The 18,666-nt window shown below is 42.8% G+C and overlaps 1 protein-coding gene across 3 annotated transcripts; it reads left to right on the plus strand.

The window, feature by feature from the left end:
- The first annotated feature begins 1,175 nt into the window (after window positions 1-1,175).
- USP14 (ubiquitin specific peptidase 14) lies at window positions 1,176-18,529 on the plus strand. 3 transcript variants are annotated; one of them, XM_042840075.1, is made up of 16 exons: window positions 1,176-1,279; window positions 2,954-3,099; window positions 3,681-3,713; window positions 5,161-5,265; window positions 6,533-6,636; window positions 8,155-8,213; window positions 10,074-10,204; window positions 10,498-10,578; window positions 11,348-11,427; window positions 12,856-12,970; window positions 14,301-14,366; window positions 14,683-14,775; window positions 15,633-15,761; window positions 16,893-16,953; window positions 17,593-17,700; window positions 17,807-18,529. In XM_042840075.1, exons 1-16 carry the CDS (start codon window positions 1,264-1,266, stop codon window positions 17,956-17,958), a joined length of 1,479 nt encoding a protein of 492 aa, XP_042696009.1. In that variant the 5' UTR covers window positions 1,176-1,263; the 3' UTR covers window positions 17,959-18,529. The 3 variants fall into 3 exon arrangements, with proteins under 3 accessions (XP_042696009.1, XP_042696010.1, XP_042696011.1); XM_042840077.1 differs by lacking the exon at window positions 1,176-1,279 and adding an exon at window positions 2,248-2,331; XM_042840076.1 differs by lacking the exon at window positions 14,301-14,366.
- Window positions 18,530-18,666: the final 137 nt, after the last annotated feature.

Here is an 18,666-nt window from a genome sequence, read left to right on the forward strand (position 1 = left end):
TTGAAAGAGACATCTGGGGACCATCAGGTCTAAGCCCTGCAAACGCCGGGTCTGCAAGATCTCACCAGAGAACTGGGCCAACGCTTCCCTAGGAGGCAAGCTCGTCTCTTCTGAGCAGCCCCAGCCTGCAGAAGATTCAGCACTCTTGCTGAATCCAAAGCCTTGCTTTCAAGCCCTGGGTAATTTCTATGGCCAATTTGTGACCGTGTCAACTGCTTGGAAGTGAGAACTGTATTTAGAGAGCAGGGTGTTCACAAAGGAATGACAGTCACCCAAAATTTGGGAACAAACTCATTAACTGCAGTGTGGTGTCAGTGAGTAGGCATTCTTTATTATGACATCGGATGCGTGAGGGGCTATTTCCACCCTAATCACACACCTTGAACAAAAGACCTTCAGCTTATGTACATTACTTGTGTTATGTATGAGAAGGTTTCCTGGTCAGTACATACATATTCAATATTGCCCCAAAGTCATTCAGTAACAGAGGGCCCCACATCCTTGCATGTGCTCAGTGATCTTGAGGGGGGTCTCGTGTCCCTGTGGGGTGAAGTAAGCGGCCTTCCTCTTCATGACTGCAAATCGCCCTCCTGTAGCTTTCCAGGTGGCAGTTTGAGAACATTGTACAGGAGAGGGCCCTGCACTGACTGAGATTAGTGATCTATGGGGTCATGGAGTACAAAGATGATGTTTTGCTCATCATCAGCCCGGTGCGTTTTGCATTGTATTTGTGAACGCAAACACCATTCAGTTAAGCATGTTTAACATCAGACCAAGTGTATTTTGCTTTGTATTAGCTACTTTAGTGATAGCACGACCAGAAAGGTCATGGAACAGTGGAACAGCGTTGGGGTTTCCAGAAGCACCATCCTGGAGAGATGTGAGGAAACCAGCAGGACAGTATGGAGACGTTTCATTGTGACATTCTCCTCCTTTCTACATGTTTAAGCACTGATTGCTGTATTGGCCGCAGAGCTACACTACAGGCGCGCTACGTGCGCGCTCCCGCCCGCCGGTGAGGCAGCAGCACCACGCGCGTTCCCGCTCTCTCTCTCCCGCCCGTCCCTGCCCTTCCGGCGCTGCGCGCGCACCCCGCCCCGCTTCCGGCAGCGGCCGCGTTGCAGCGTCATCCTGAGGGGCCGGTTTGAATGAGAGCCCGAGGGAGGGGGCCGCGCCCGAGCTGCCGCCGCCGCCCGCCCCTCCCGTCTGCCTGCCGCTTCCCTCCGGTAACGCCGCTCCCGCCGCCGCTCCTCGCCCTCCGCCATGCCGCTCTTCTCAGGTGAGGCGGGCCGGGCGGTGCCCGCTGAGGGGCGGCGGACGGGGTGCTGCGGGGGGCTGGGAGCTGCGGGAGGGCGGAAGCAAGCAAGCTCGCTCTGCGCTCCTCTCCGAACCGCCGGGTACCGCGATGGAGCGGTCCGCCCGGCTGATGGCAGCGGTGGGCGGCCGTCCTGAGGCACGTGGGGAAGGCCCGTGCCTGGTGGGGCTCCCGGGCGTCGCGTAACGCGCGTCGTTCAGCTGGGCTCCTTGTGAGGTTCTCCCAGATCGGCGTGTTATGCGATCCTGCGCTCCGTTCGTTCGTCCTTGTTGCCGTCACACGCGTTGCTAATATCTGCAGTCTTACCCTTTCGGGAAGATTTAAAGTTGTGGTTTCTCGAGTTCTGTGGTGAAACAAATCCAGAAATGACGGAGTAGATTTATTTCAAGCAAAAGTACAGGTGGGACGTAAGGAGAGGGCTGCCTCCACTCAGGGTCTGCTGACTGCTTAGCACGCACGTGGGTTGTTGTTACATGCTATGTTTTGCAGGCTTTCAGCTCAACTTCAGCCTTTATGCACATGTGAGATCAACTGATGTGAAGCCATCAAACAAGTGTTCCCTAAAAACACACTTGTGTGTCTCCCTGCTCTGTGCGAGTTAGCCTTGCAGGATGCAGGTAGCATGCCCCTGTGTCTGTGTGCTGGACGTTTCACTGGTGACACAGGCTATACTCACTGGTGTGCAGCAACAAAACCAGGAAATGGGCACAAATTGGAGCACAGGGAGCACCCTCACGCTTCTTCGCTGTGATGGTGGCAGAGCACCGGAACAGGCTGCCCAGAGGGGCTGTAGAGTCTCCTTGTCTGGAGGCATTCCTGGATGCTTTTCTGTGCACCCTGCTGTGGAGAACCTGCTTTAGCCAGGGGTTGGTCTGAATGATCTCCAGAGGTGCTTTCTAACCTTTACAGTTTTGTGATTCTGCTCCTACTAGCACGACCAAACACCATGTGACTGCTTGGTTCCAGGCCTGCACCTGTACTGGGAACAGAGCTCCAGGAGCTGTGTTTGCATGCAGGTATGGTAGGTGCTGCCGAAAATAAGGGAGGCAGCAGTGTAGTTCAAATTGCCAAATTATTGAGCTGTTGGGTTGGAAAGGACTTCAGGGATCATCAACTCCAACTCCCCTGCTAATGTGGCACTGTCAAGTTAGTGTTGTGCTAAAAGAAGCAGGAGGTGTGCTGTTCTTTGGGGCTTGTGTCAATACATGCTTACCACCTTGTGTTGCTCAGTGTGGATAGTAATATTTGGAGCCAAAACTATGGCTTTTAAAACTTGTTTGCCACTGAAGGAGAATGAAAAACTTACCTTAATGCGTGTCCCAACTTCCTACAGAAATTTGTTTGCAGTGGACAGCACCATGAGATTGGAGGAGTTCACTTTTATGTCTGCTTCACTGAAGACTTACCAAAAGAATTTCTGATTCTCTCCTGTGCAGTTATTGTGTGTAGAAGTTCTCAGTACACATGTTGCCTACAATAGGATCTCCTTTATGCTTTGAAGGGTGTCCCCTAATGTCAAAGGTGTCCAACTGTTTTGAGATGGTGTAAAGTCTAAAACTTGTAAAATTGGTTCCATCTTGGTAATTATGTTCTTTCATTTTAGGAAATAATCTAGTTTCAAAATACTTTTGTTTGCAGTTAATGTGAAATGGGGAAAAGAGAAATTCGATGGTGTGGAGCTGAACACGGATGAGCCTCCAATGGTCTTCAAGGCTCAGCTCTTTGCCCTGACCGGAGTTCAGCCGGCTCGACAGAAGGTCATGCTTAAAGGAGGAACCCTGAAGGTTGGAATCCATTTGTTTTTCTGCATTATTTCTGATTTAATTACGCTGTGACATAATTAACAACATCCACATTAGAGTGCTTCTCTAGAATAAAACAGTCTCTACTTCTCAGAAATAATCTGTGTGATTTGTTGCCTGCTGCTGGAAATTTATGCTGAAAGTTTGTTGCTGAATGACTGGGAGGTGTACTGCGGTTTTGAATCACTTTTTCACTGATTTTTCTGTGCAAAAAAAAAAAAACCCAAAACACTGCAAAACTCTGCAGTTCTTGGTCAGCTGTTCCTTTTGAATGTTCATAGTCTGTATGCAACTTTTTTGTTTTTTCAGCTGAAGAAAAGTTTGTCTGCAACGTGGACAGCTTTCCTAGCAAATTGGTTTACATCTGAACACCTTATTGAGAAGGTGGCTTGGTTGCTTTTTATTTTTCTTAGACAAGGCTAGTGATGTGTAAATCCATCATAATTGAGAATTTTGGATGAAACGCAGTTGTGTATTAGAAATATGTGATAAATGTTAATGAGACTGCTCGCTTGTCTTTTGGTGGAAAGTAAATAACCTCTTTTATTTCACTTCACATACAGGATGATGACTGGGGGAACATAAAAATAAAAAATGTAAGTTCTAAGCAATATCTACATTTTACTGCCTTGAGATTTATATAATTATATATTTTGGCCTTTAAAGAAGAACATAAAGCTTTTGTTTCTGTGTGGGCTCTGTTTGAGTGAGTAGTTCCTTTTTTAAAGCCAGCCCTTGATGGAAAATAGTTGTAGAGTTGTTGGACCTGAGTGTTCTTACTGGCTCCTCACTGCTGCTCCTTGTGCTGGGGATGCTAAAGCAACCACTCTGCTTGCTGCCTTTCTCATCAGCCTTCTGAAATTTGTTCTCCTGTTCTAGATGGCTGTTGTTCAAAGCAAAGCCATGGGTTGTGCCTATTGGCACTTTTGAATTTGCTCAGTGAGGAAATGAGAAGTAAACATGTTTGTATTTCTTACCTGTATAATGCCAAAACAGGCATTTTTTGTGTTTTCAATCATTTTCATTTCTGTAGGTATACTGTAACATCTCTTTATTGAGCAGGTTGAGTCAATCAGTGTGATTGTTACCCTTGTCATTAGTTCCTGAGCACCTGTTAGAGCCTGCAGCAGTATGTTGCAGCTACTGTGGCAGAGTTGCTCAGCAAAACATCCAGTATATCACCAGTCTCCTTCTTTTCTGCGTACTCTCATGCTTACAGCTGCCTTTATCATTTTAGTCATGATTTGTACAACTCGTTGGGTGCACTTCATCCTTTTCCTTAAGGTGTTCTATTTGTAGCCTTCAGATAGCCATTTTTTCCCCTTTGACAGATAGACCTTACTCTGTATAGATTTTTTTTCTGTTGAACACTGACAAACTCCTTTTCCTTGTAGCAGTCCCAGAGGCATTCTTTTTTATCCCCTGAATTTGTCCTCCTGCCTAAACTGACTTTTTGATGAGTTTAACATCCTTGGAACGTGCCAGGCCACAGGGTGTTACTTCCTGTCCCGCTTGCTTTTCAGGTGGAAAAAAAATTCTGTACTCAGTGCTGTGGTCCCAATTCTGGCCGGCATCTGTCTGACGTGTTTCCCCTGATTCTTGGCTGAAAGGGAGGATCATTTTTTGTTTTGAGAATTCTGATCATGAGGTCTTGTGGGCTTTTTCTGATTGAGAATCTCAAGTGTTGCAACTGTTTTCCTATTGGAAGTCAGGTGCTTTGTTATCCTTGGTTCCAAGGTTCTTTCTGAAAGTTAGGGGAAGAGGAATATTTGCACTGAGGTCTTCAAGATGCGTCCAGTGTCTATCAGGAAGGGAGCTTTTTTTTGAACACTTCACATTTGGGTTACTCTTGATTGTTAAATGCAGTCCTGATTGGAATCTCCAGCTGTCAGCTACTGGCAAGAAATGAGTTTTGTAACTTAAGAGAAAGATCTATCTTATGTCTGGGGATATACCTTTAGTATGTTAAGGGATTCATGTTCTATTGCTTTTAAGGGATTAACTGAGCCTAAACATTTATTGCTGTCTTTATTGTGTTCCAAGGGAATGACCTTACTGATGATGGGCTCTGCAGATGCGCTCCCGGAAGAGCCCGTTGCTCGGCCCGTCTTTGTGGAGGACATGACAGAAGAGCAGCTGGCTTCTGCTGTAAGCATGTTACCAGCTTCACTTCCTTTGTGAATTTCTGAATAGCAGCAAGTGCTTAAAAGCTTAAGTACTAATTCTTAAGTTGCTTAAAAGTGTATTTTGAGTCTGCGGTTCTTCTGTTTAGCATTTGTATCTCCTTAAACGTGAAATTTATATGGATGACCAAGTTAAGGTATGGGATGTACTTTAGAAGTCCAGTCTCTAATGCTGTCTTTAAGCAGGCAGTTGAGTAAATGTTCTAAAAAGAGTGTTGTTGGTGCTTTTAGAAATGGTCTGTACTGCTGTCCTGAGATCTACCTGAGTAAGAGATGCACAAAGGTGTTCCCTGCCTTCACAGAATAGAATCATAGAATTGCTCAGGTTGGAGAAGACCTTAGAGATCGTCGAGTCCAACCTAGCCATACTACCTAACAACCCTCTGCTAAATGACATCCCTGAGCAAAGGGGCGTGATATGTCTTCATATTACTGAAGGGAAACCAGAGGTGGTTTGTGTTCTTGTTTGTTCTCGTTAAAAGCATTATGTTATGCAAACTTGTCTTTCTAAAATTAAAGTAGGTTTGACATTATTGGATTGGGATCAGATTGTATGTTTTCCTGGGAACGATGGAATCATTAAGCTGCATGCTTTCTCCTGACAGCTACTCAAACATGCAGGATATCTGCAAAACAATGAAACCAAAAAAGAGCTGTTACGTTGTGATTTATGGTGGTTGCTAAAACTGGTTAGAGCAATTATTACTTGGCCTCCACATTTGTCAGCAGTTGTGTAAAAAGAGCAGATGGACGGTCTGTCGCAGAACTCCAGGGAAGAATTTAAGTAATGCTTTTGTCTCCGGCTGTGAACTTTATCCCGTTCAGAGTTGTGCTGAAAACTGTTTGTAATTAGAACCCCAGTGTTACTTACAAGTGAACTCATGTGGAAATTTCACAGAAATAGGATTTTAAGGTCAAAACTTGGATTGAATCATAATTGAACTTTCTAACTGACTGCCCGCTCGAAGAATGTGCTCGATAAATTAAACGTGCAGAGCAAAAAAGACGCAAAGTGTTCTTGGATGTCCTCTGAAAGCAGTGAATTGTGAAATAGATACGTACAGTCAGAAAACAGCTCTGGGAAACTCAACAAAGTAGCCTGATGGAACATTCTAGGTTTTACTCATCTCTGATGGTTCCTTTTCTTGCAAGTTTTATGTGCAATTACAGCTTTTCTGAAAGAAAGGCTTCCAGGGCTCTCTATTCAAGCACCCTTGTACATTTTTTGGTAGATGGAGTTACCATGTGGATTGACAAACCTTGGCAACACTTGCTACATGAATGCTACGGTTCAGTGTATCCGCTCAGTGCCAGAAGTGAAAGAGGCCCTTAAAAGGTAGGACTCAGTACAAAAATACCATGACTAGAATGTTTTCTTTAGCTTATGAAATAGCATGCGTTTTGTGGAACGGTCTTTTAATACTATGGATTACTGTAATGCTCTTCAAATCTGGTGAGGATTAATAGGATGATTAATTAAAGTGTGCACTATGGCTTTGCTAGTTTAAACTTTTAAAAAAGATTTAAACCACGTATTTGTTGGAAATAGCTTTTAATGGAGAGAATGAGTTTTGCTTAACTAAAAGGAAAGCTTGTTTAGAATGCTTCGGCAGGCCTGCTGAACTCTGAACCTTCTCTGTGTTATTTGTATGAAAGAATTGTACGTGACTCTTCTTCCTCTGAAGGTTGCCTTTTTTTAAACTTGATGATTTTATAGCATAATATGCTTTCAACTGTGAGATTCTGAAGTTAGTATTAACCTTTTGGTACTTGGAGATAAAACAGCAGGGTTTTTTGGGAAAGCCATGGGTGTTACAGAAAAAGAAACTGGAGTTTCAGCGATGGGTAGGGAATGGCAGCCATGTCCATCAGAATGTTTCATTAGTTCTGGTTGTAGAATATCTGTGATTGTGGACTAAAATATTGAAATGACCAAACTTCTTTTTGTGAGGAATCTAGTAGAAACTTCTTGAATGTTGTAAAGATCAGAGGATGAGCCTGAATTTGTCCTCCAGATGAATTACTGCAAAAGAGCCGTTAGCGTGGAGTTTTCCATGGGAGAGCTGGCCTCTGCTTGCCCTCCTCTGCTTGGTGATGACGTGGGAGGGTAGATGGCAGTGGGAGAGAGGTGGATGGTCTTGAATGGGGAAACTTTACTGTGTGGCTTTGTTCCAGCTGTTCAGTTGATCTCTGCAAGGGTATTCCCGTTTTTGAGGCGTGGCAGGAGGCAGGCTTCCTGTTCATCACTTGAAGTCTGATCTGAGATTGCCTAAGAATGCACAAGGCCTTCCTTTGGCTTGAAGGCTTATATCCTTTGAGGAAGGCCTATGTTCTCCATGCAGGTGGTAAAATTAAGAACTCTTCCAAAGGGGAGTGCTAAGTTCTCATAATGTGGGTGGGCTCCCCCACATTTCCAGTGTGGGAAATGCTTCCGTCTGCTCCAAAACGCGTCATCTCTCTCTGTTCTTCTTCTGCTATGAAGGTAGGAAGACTGCCCTCAATCTCTGTCATTTTATCTCCTGTCTGTGAATGTGTTTTTTTTCCATGCATCTAAAGCAGCTGTGGCATACGTTTCAGAAATAGGGTAGCTTCTACTCAAATATTTTCTTGGTTTCTTTAAAACTGGATTGCATCTTTGAGGAAAATGAATTAGGGAGGCAGCATTTGTGTGTTCTCAAAGTTGCCAGTTTTCTGGCACGTGCTCGCAGAATAACCAAGACTTTGATATGAGTCTTTTCTTCAGTTACTTTGGTTTTAACGACTGACTTCTTTTGATACCTTTCTTTAAATTTGGTTGCCCACTTGACTGCTCTTCATGATTTGAGCGTAAACCGTACAAATTCTTCTCTTCTAGGTATGGTGGTGCCTTAAGAGCTTCAGGAGAAATGGCCTCTGCTCAGTACATTACTGCAGGTTGGTGTTTAGAGAAAACATAGGCTTTTAGGCTAGAGTGTGATTTCCTGTTAAATGTAGGTGAAAATTGCAGTTAGAGCTCAGCGTGTGTTTCTTCAGTGCATACACCTTAGGAACTTCCGATCTGCTAAGCATTGGAGAACTCATTTTGCTTGGTTAATGTCTTTAAAGGCTGCAGAGCATACATCACTGCATGTTACTTAGCTGCACGCTAGAAGAAATATGCTCAGTGTTAGCCAGGCTTAGATAACAAGTGTTCATGTCATACTGTGTTGCACGTAGGCAGATAGATTGGAGCTCTCTAAGGCAGACTCCATCCATCTGCTGTTTGCATTGTTTTGCATAGGAATATTTTCATGAGCAGTTCTTGGATTCACTTGCTGGTAGGCTAACACCGCACCCGTAGCATATGGATTTTATTTATTATTTTTTAAATGCTTTATTGTTTGGGTGGTAGCTGGTGCTTAGTGGTCTTAATGGCCTTAGTGGCTGCTGGTCTTAGCCTTTACCCTGAAGAGCCCTACCGATTCAAAGTAACCTCTTAGAAAGGAAAGTTACTCTTTGTCATGTTGATCTGGGTGCTCACGATTTGGGAGCTCACCGTGGCCCCTTATCTCCAAGCTCTAACTAGACTTCTAGTTAGACCCCTTAGACTTGAACAAGGGTACTACTTGTCCACTCTTTCTTTTTTTACTCTATTTCATTGCCCCACTATGATGCTGGGCCAGGACACTGGGATTTCTACCAGTCCATTTAAGGAAAAACAAAACAATATAAGGAAGGAAAGGTCAAGTTTGTGGGTATGCCTGCTGATCGAATTGTGGGGTGGTAAGTTCAATGGTTACTCTATACAACCATGCCTGCCCCTCCCCTTTCCGCTGCCTTTACTTTGTGTCCCTTATTTTCTTTTTGAGGTGACAGCTCTGCTTTTTAGGAGTTGTAATGGTTAAAGGTCTGAGTTATTTCTTAGTTAACTGTCTAGTGCTGAGTTGGTCAAGAACTCCTGCATGACACGTAGGGCATTTTTTTTAATTACTGCATCATCTCAGTTGATCCTCTCTCCAAGATCAGTGAACACATTCTGTAAAGAGGGGCAAAAATTGACCTTGGTTCCCTAAGATCTTGCCTATATTCACCAGTTCACGATTCTATTCAATAGTCTCTCTGTTTGTGAGTTGGTGACTGTGTGACCATTGCCTACTTCACGGGATGGTTGTGAGGGTTAACAGGTGTCTCTGAAGTGATTTGTCAATGTGAACTGCTATAACATGGTTTGTTAAGGCCTTCGTGAGAGCGTGTCCAGAGCCAAAAAGAAAGGCACGCTCTTGTCATGCAATCATATCAGTCACTGAATTGCACAAAGTCACTGAACTGTCTGCACGCATGTATCCATGTACTTCTTTTCATGGGTATTAAATCAAACATGAGCATTTTCTAGATATTTTAGTTGGAAAAAATGATTTTTTTTCTTTCCAAATAGTTGGTGGAGCCGCTTTGGAGCGTAGATTGTGAACGCCTTCTGGTCTCTCTAGGTGTTGTCTCAGTGTGGAAACATTGTTGCTTAGATGTGTCTTAAATGCAGTGCAAACTACTCAGAAATGTTCTTTTAGCAGCCAGGAGAGTCAAAACAGGATGCATCAAACTCCGAGTTGTCATCTTTACCTTTGTAAAGTCACGTTGACAAATGAGATTTGAGGTGCACCTGCTATGGCACTTGGACAATTTGGCCCTGTTTGGGAAAGTTGGGCACTGTTAAATGATCAGTCTTTAAATATTGCTGTCATTTTACTGTTCTTTCTAAACCTCCTGACGTGTTTAAATGTTTTTCCGCTTCTCAAAACGTTCAACTTTTTTTTCAAGCTCTTAGAGACTTGTTTGATTCCATGGATAAAACTTCCTCCAGTATCCCACCTATCATTCTCCTGCAGTTTTTACATATGGCCTTCCCACAGTTTGCAGAGAAAGGTGATCAAGGACAATACCTCCAACAGGTAAAGAGTGATTATTAACTCACTGCTTGAAAGTTCTGTATTGTTTTGGAAGTCTTAGCACAATGCATATATGTTTTTCTTTTCTGTGAAAATAATGTAACCCAGTACATTTTGGCCTTTGTATTGTGTAGAAAAGTGAAATGTAATTTCATGCCCTATTTCTGAAAGGATACAGAGATAAATTGTTAGAGAATTGTTACATTTGGTTTTACAATGTGAGGATGGATGATTGTAATGCTGTTCTTTAAATCATTCTGCTGTTAGTCCTATTTCATGTTCTGTTCCTGTCCTAGGATGCCAATGAGTGCTGGGTGCAGATGATGAGGGTATTACAGCAGAAGCTGGAAGGCATAGAAGGTGATACAGTGATGGAGGTAATTGTGGTCTCACTCTGACTGGAGTTAGAATTTATAATATTATACTTAAACTTCACATAACTTTTTAAATCATCTGCTCACTGAGTTCTTTAACACGTGTCTGTAGTCCAGTAAGTGAAATTGCTTTCTGGTGACTGATCATGGTAATGCTGTCTATTTTGCAAGCTGTGCTGTAGTGTATTTTTTGGAATACTTTTCATTTGGACCTTTTAGGGAGTGTTTTGGACCAGGATAGAGGTGGATGTGAGTATTTGGCAGCTGGCCACGGTAGCCTATGAATCTAGCATACAAGAACCAAAAACTGATGAAAGAACAAATTTGTGTCTGAAAAAAACCCAGCAACATTCTTTTTAAGTATACAATTGCTGTTCTAAACAGAGAACTGACAACCTGATACGAAATAAGTTTATATGATAAAATCTTGGGGAGAAAGTGACTTTTCTTCCTCTGCAAATGGTTTTCTGGAGAATCTCAGCAGCAGAAAAAAATTTGATAGACTACTCGAAAATGTAAAGGCATTTAACCTGTGATGTGGCACATTTTGATTGAAATCTTGCTTGCTGATGTGCCTTGAGGTGGCCTTAACAGCAGCAGTGCTATAAATGCATTCCTTCTATAAAGTTTTACACTGTGAAAGGGGATGGACTAGGAAAAATGCACCTGAAGAAAGGTGAAGGAACAGGCTTAAGGAATTGAAATAGGGTTCTTAAGAAGACTGTTTTTACATGCTATTTAAAGTTATGTCATAAGAGGATTTGTTTTACAGACAGACTCTGGAGCTACAGCAACAGCTTCTAAAAAGAAGAGTTTAATTGATCAGTTCTTCAGCATTGAATTTGAAACTGCGTATCCTATGGACTAAGGCAAGGCATGTGGGGTGGTTAGAGATTTTGTGCTTCTTTTATTGAGTGCAGGGAGCATGAAAAGCGTCATCTAAAGAAGCATGGAAAATAGAGACTTGTCAGGGGATAAAAGGAATGATGTATTGCAGGAGTACAGCGCAATTAAAGTCAAGTTTGCATATACTTTGAGAAGGAGAGGAAGGAAAATAATGGAAATTTGCAGGGAAAAAACCCCACTGAATTTAAATACTAGATTTCCTTTCCAGAAAAGATTTCCAGTTATCTGCTGGGAGGGTTCTGAGACGTTTTATCCAAGTAAAAGCAGTTACCTTCCTAAAATAGCCTTTTTCCCTTGAGTGTTGCAGATAATCTTGGTTTACTAAACGTGGACAAATGATAGCTTGAGATGAGGTGGATTTCTCAAGAGATAAATTAGGTACTTACCAAACAATATGTAAGAAATGCATTTGGCTCCCAGCTTTCTAGTAGATTTTTTTACAGTGAAAACAAAAAGGAGTTGACCACATGGGGATTGTGTGTTCTGCCAAGCAATCCATCTGTCCTTTTTGCCGTCACAAAATCATTAAACTGGCCACCACTTGCCTGAAAGGTTTCTACTGTGGGCTTTGCTCTTTTGAAATAAGGAAGAATCCTGTAAGACAAGGTGTTGTATCTCATAGCTTGGTAGTAATGAAGAATCACAGAATGGCCTGGGTTAAAAAGGACCACAATGATCACCCAGTTTCAACCCCCTGCTGTGTGCAGGGTCGCCAACCTCCAGACCAGGCTGCCCAGAGCCACATCCAGCCTGGCCTTGAATGCCTCCAGGGATGGGGCATCCACAGCCTCCTTGGGCAACCTGTTCCAGTGCGTCACCACCCTCTGTGTGGAAAATTTCCTCCTAATATCTGACCTAAAGCTCCCCTGTCTCAGTTTAAAACCATTCTTCCTTGTCCTATCACTGTCCACCCTTGTAAACAGCTGTTCCCTCTCCTGTTTATACACTCCCTTCAAGTATTGGAAGGAGTAAAGAAGTTGAAGAGTAAAGACCTCATATTTTGAGTCATACGTCTTTCTCCTTGCGCTGTGATGTCTTTTATTCCTCAAGCATTTGAAAGGAGCAGAATGGGTAGTTAGGAGGAATGCTGGATAGGCCAATGACAGGAGAAGGAGACCTGTTAGGAAAGTTGGGTTGCAAGCCTCCTGAGTGTTACTATGGCAGCATTTGTAGAATGAGTACATTCCAAGCAGTCAGAAAAGTATCTTGTTAGTGGATAAAAAAAATAACAGCGCAACAACTTGGATGGATTGATTAGGAGAATGTGTGGAAAGGAATGAAGAAATAGCCTTCCTTTCAAGGAGTTTTCTTTCTTGAAGCTCCTTCACTACTTCAGCTCTGTGGTGCACAATGGTTTTCCTTAATTTTGTGAAGCATGAAATGCACAGAAGCTGAAGAAGAAGAGGTAACTAAAGGAAAGGAGAATCAGCTTCAGCTCAGCTGCTTTATCAATCAAGAAGTGAAATATCTGTTTACAGGACTAAAACTGGTAAGTCATTACAATTTTTATTTAATTGAAATTCCAAATGATTTGGGTTTTGTGGTGGTGGTGGTTTGATTTTTATTTATTTTTTTAAAATTTACCCCTGTCTTGGAATTCACATCTGCTGTCCAAACTTCGGTAAGTTCCAAGACTTTTTGGGGTGTTGTAGACGGAAATGAGAATGAATTATGTGTTAATATGAAGCAGACTTCAGCAGAGCTTTTTTTTTTTTTTTTTAACCCTGCTGTGGCCTTCCTCAAGCAGGTATCCATATGCAAACCAACACGGAGTTTTAACAGGAGGTATTTTTCATCTGTCTTGCATTACAGACTGAATAGGATCATAGAATCATAAAGTTGCTCAGGCTGGAAAAGCCTTAAAGGTCATTGAGTCCAACCACGACCTAACCATACTACCCTAACTCTAACAGCCCACCCCTAAATCATGTCCCTGAGCACCTCATCCAAATGATTTTTGAAATAAAGCATGCCGTAAATAGTTCTCCAAAAGTCAGTTCTTAATTAGGCTGCTATTTTGATTGCTGTGTTTAAAGGGAAAGCAGCAGGTAAGGGAAAAACAAATCTTAATCCCTTCAACGTGCAAATATTGTGCTCACTGCTTTTACAGAGCAGTTTTGTAAGACTAGGAGTGAAAGCCGTGATTCGGTTTGTACAGGATTAGATCAGCTTTATGGGTCTCAAACAGTCTCTATATCTGCTTTACCTTTTTACAGAATTTGGAAGGAAGAATAAGATAAAATAGTTTAATGCTCACAGAGTATGAAAATTAAGAAAAAGGAAACCTTACTTTCAGACCAAAAAAGGTCAGCTAGAATTCTGATGCTGGATTGCCTGTGGCAGCAGAGAGTCCCAGTGCTGACAGCCAGGTCAGTTCTTCCCTGACCTGGGAAAGGTCCCCAGAAGTGGATCTTTGCTGCCCATCTCCTTGTACACAACTCTGCCCACTGTAGACCAACAGCTGAGAAATGTGCAAATATTTGTGCCACAGGAAACTGGAAATTTGTGTTCCAGGCGTGACACGGCGCAGCACATTTGTAACCAAACCCAGATTCTTCAGTTCTAAACTGCGGTTTTCTTGGAGAGTAATGTATTCTGCAGAGAGAAACAGAGTCTTGTGAGGTCTCATGAATGGTGGATGTGGAGCTGGACAAATGAATGGCCGTGGTGGTTGTGCCAAGGGATTTCAAAAAGCCTTATGACTAAATGGCTGATAGCAGTGGAATGGATCAACAGCAGAATGTTTGGTTTGTTTATCCGTGCTGTGCTTGAAGCTCAGTGCTTTATGACAGATGTGTCTGTTGTGCTTTTTTGAACAGCGTCTTCAAGAGGAAATCACCAAACTCTCTCCAACTTTGCAGAGAAATGCACTCTATATCAAATCTGTGAGTGGTGTTTGTGTTGCTCTTTCTGATTTTTTCTTCTTCAGCTGCTGCCAGTTTTCTATCCTAAAACACAAACTTGTTGCTGCGCGCGATTTATGTTTATAAAGCACCTGAATATCCACTACTGAGAAATTTCAGTTGTGGATTATTTCTTTGAGTACAATGCTATATAGAACTGCAAGAGGGGAGGCCTTTTATTCCTCTATGTACAAAAACGTTCCTGCAATACCCTGTAAGTTAGGATGAATGGTGTTTAAGGTATAAATGATCTGTGAATGTATCTGAATTAATAGCATCTTCTAAACTTCTTTTTTAGTCGAAAATTAGTCGCTTGCCAGCGTACCTGACCATTCAGATGGTTAGATTTTTTTACAAAGAGAAAGAGTCTGTGAATGCCAAAGTTCTTAAGGTAAGTTTTCTACATATTAAAGCTTAATTCTTCTTTATGCTTTTTATTATGGGTGATGAATAATGCTTGCAGGTCATTTACTAAATTGTTTTCTTTAAAATTACTTGAAAAATATTAATAGTAGAATTTCATTGCTCGAGTATGAAGCACCTTTGTTCCCTGTTACCGTAGAGTACCAGAATCATTAAGGTTGGGAAGATCACTAATATCATCTAGTCTAAATATCAGCCCATCCCCACTGTGCCCACTGACCACATCCCTCAGTTCCTTATCCACACAGTTCTGGAACAGCTCCAGGGACAGTGACTGCAGCACCTCCCTGGGCAGCCTGTGCCAGTGCATCACCGCTCTTTCTGAGAAGAAATTTCTCCTGATACCCATCCTGAACCACCCCTGGCACAACTGGAGGCCATTCCCTCGTCCTGTTGGTGTTACCTAGGAGAAGAGGCCAATCCCCCACCTCGCCACAACCTCCCTTCAGGGAGTTGTAGAGAGCAGTAAAGGTCTCCCCTGAGCCTCTTCTTCCCCGGACTGAACAATCTCAGTTCCCTCAGCTGTTCCTTGTAAGACTTGTGAGGGTCTGTTGCTTTGCTGTCTTTCTCTGGAACACACTCTAGGTCCTTGATGTCTTTCTTGTATTGAGGGACCCAATGGTGCTACATGGCAAACCGTGCTACCAGAATAGGCTGGAAAGGGGAAGTTAGGGATTGAAGTATATACATTGCTGTACGTAGTTCAGCAGATGAAGTTGTCATAATACACTGAGTCTCATTTAGTTGGATTTGCTGACTTAAGGAGAACGCTTCCACATAGAGTACGAAGTTGTGCATATTTTCTTTCTGCTGTTTACTTCCTAGGATGTGAAATTTCCTCTTATGCTGGATGTGTATGAGCTGTGTACACCAGATCTTCAGGAAAAAATGGTTTCCTACCGATCAAAATTCAAAGATCTTGAAGACAAAAAAGTAAATCAACAGCCAAAGAATGTGAGTCTTGCGGCAGTTTCATGGGCAGTTTGATTGAGTGCAGCATGCACCTGAAATGATTATTGACACTAAGGGCTGCAGCATTAGGCAGTTTCTCCTAATCTAATGAGATTCTTTGTTCATATTCACTGAAGGATCTCCCCACAAGCCCTTTGTGTTCCCATCAGATTTGCATGTTAGTAAATTGCCCCAAGTTACTGGTATAGAAAGGTCTTCAGTTTCACATGTTCAAATACTTGAGTATAGCACCTTGTCACTCTTGTTGATGTTGACTGAGCAAATCAACAAATCAGTTGTTTGCAGTCAGGGTTCCAAGTTTCTGCTGGAAGCAGTGAGTTGGATTGCTTCTCCTTTTAAAATGCTTTTTTAAAAGCAGGGCACAGAGCTGTACAGCTGCTGCCTGCCCAGTGCCTGCAGAGAGCTGTACGGGGCGTCCTGCTCGTCTTGTGACTTGTTTAGAACATACTTAGCAGTGAGCTAAAAGGCTGTGCTCTGAACGCTTAGTCAAGTTTCATTTCCTATCCTGTCTGACATATTCTAAAACTGACTTCCTTTTTTTGTTTTCCTTCGATGGAGAGAAAAAGTGAGCAAAACCTATAGTGTGTTCTGCTTGTCTTTTCCCACCGTAATTCTTGGCAGTTCCATGTAAATACATGAATAAGGCTTGCACCCCTTTTTGCACAGTCAGAAGTGAAAAGAGCTATTCTAAAGCACTGTGTGTTGGCACTTGGTCTGCCTGGGATTTTCTCATAGCCATTTCTTCTGCCAGCAAGTCCCTGGCAAGGAACAGAACCTTGAGTTGCAGAGTGCCTTTGGTGGCCATGGTCAGGGCAGTGTGTGTTACAGTGGTTGAACAGAATTACAGGGGTTGGAAGAGACCTCTGGGAGTCTTCAAGTCTAACCCTCTGCTAAAGCAGTTCCCTGCAGCAGGTTGCTTTGGAAACTGCTGCTACCTAGATGAGGTTTTGGGAGGTCCTGCTAGAAGTAATTGCAGTAGAATCTGTTTCAGATTGGAATAAAAGAAGTTTAGTTGTAAAACACATTTGATCGAATGCACAGTTGGTCTTTGGTGAGATTGTGCCAAAACTTTTTCAAAATGTGTCTGCATTAATTCAGCTCGTTGTTTTCCAGCTGAATAAAAGCGATGGTGCACAGAAAGAAGTTAAATATGAGCCCTTTTCTTTTCCTGATGGTGAGTATGGGGAAATGTATCTGGTTTGAAGTTATTTTCTATTTACTCATGCTTAAGTGGATCAGATAGAAGGAATACTTGAGAACCCTCCTGTCAGTGCATTTGGATATTCACGTTCAGAAAGTGATGGAAATACAAGGAATTGAAAGTTTAGGCAAGTTAAAATGTAATTCTCATATGTCTGACAAATTACTATATGAAAAATATCTGCATCAGGAGCCATTTGCATGAAACGTGCAATCATTTTGTGTGTTCTACCACTGGGTGGGGGAAAGCTGGAACTGAAGCAGAAACTGGGAAGAGGACTTTCAAAACCCACCCTGAGTGCAGAGAGCAGCTGACATTGGAGCGAAGTGTTGGCTGAACCTGTCCCACAGGACCATGTTTGCTGGCCACCTGTCACCTGCTGAGTGCTGCAGGCTTTGCTGTGTGTGCACCTCATCCATCTGCACGGTGAGGTCACAGCATAGCCTGTGTCCTGGCTGAAAGCTGCTGCTTCGCTCATTTAGAACTGTGCTATAAGGAGGGTTTTACACAGCTGCAGTGCTGCAGTGTGGTAAACTTGTCTTTGTTCTTAAAAATACTAAGATTGGTCCTTTAAGGAAAGCTTAAGCAGTTTTTTTTTTCTCTTCCTTTCAGATATTGGTTCTAATAACTGTGGCTATTACGACCTGCAGGCAGTACTAACGCATCAGGGCAGATCAAGTTCCTCTGGGCACTACGTGTCCTGGGTTAAAAGGAAACAAGGTGAAAAGAAAGTAAAATAGCGCTGGGAAAGGAGGGAGCTGATGGATTGTCAGCTCTCTTCATAGTGCTGCCCTTCTGTTACAAGCAGTCTCTGTTTTTCTTACAGATGAGTGGATTAAGTTTGATGATGACAAAGTCAGCATTGTTACACCTGAAGACATTCTGAGGTTATCTGGGGGAGGAGACTGGCATATAGCCTACGTTCTACTCTACGGGCCACGCAGAATTGAAGTAATTGAAGACGAAGCTGAACAGTAGCCTTTGGTTCTGACCATTCTGCCTAGGTGTGAAATAAATGTTGATTACTGATCACTTCTTTAACCCCAGAGCTTTAGCAGGTGGATACGTAATGGGTTCAGACCTTTTCGTTTGAAGAGGGACGTTGTTTAAAAACTGATCCATGTACCAATTAGTCACTATGAAACTGGACTGCCCACTGTGGTAGTGACAATACTTAAAATAGCTTTAATGTCTTGCAGAAGATAATTTTTTTTTTAAATGAGCCTCTTTTCCCCCATTCCTCTCTAATGTCATCAAGTATTTATTACACACCTACTCTCACATTTGTTACTCTTGCATGGTTCGTACCACAGTGCAGTGGCTGTCCATCCTCTGCCTCCTGCAGTGCTGCTGTCAGGCAGGTAGAAGACAAACTGTCTCCTCCTTGCGTAACTCAGTGCTGCTGCCCATAGCCAACAGCCGTGGCTACAATCAAGGGTTCTGCCCAGCCTGACCTGCTGATCAGTCTGTGCTGTTGCTGGCATTTCATGACTTTACAATAAATTGTGATCAACACTGTCTCCATTAAAAAAAGAAGTTGGTGGCTTGATAGTGTAGTTAGTATGTGTCTCTTTTCACTCCTTGGGCCATCACTGGTGACTGTCTTACAGCAGGTGCTGAGGAAAGGCACTTTTTTTAAGCTGTAGAGGGGCATGGGTCAGTGCTGAGGCTCCTGTTCAGCATCTT

The sequence above is a fragment of the Centrocercus urophasianus genome, unplaced genomic scaffold, assembly GCF_019232065.1.
Source record: "Centrocercus urophasianus isolate 14NV4802_14NV808 unplaced genomic scaffold, USGS_Curo_1.0 seq_11, whole genome shotgun sequence".
Classification (NCBI taxonomy): Eukaryota; Metazoa; Chordata; class Aves; order Galliformes; family Phasianidae; genus Centrocercus; species Centrocercus urophasianus.

Coding starts and splice junctions, on each gene's coding strand:
- USP14 (XM_042840075.1), top strand. Junction 3,714..5,160: donor GGAACATAAAAATAAAAAAT/GTAAGTTCTAAG, acceptor TTGTGTTCCAAG/GGAATGACCTTACTGATGAT. Junction 12,971..14,300: donor TGTTTACAGGACTAAAACTG/GTAAGTCATTAC, acceptor TTTTTTGAACAG/CGTCTTCAAGAGGAAATCAC.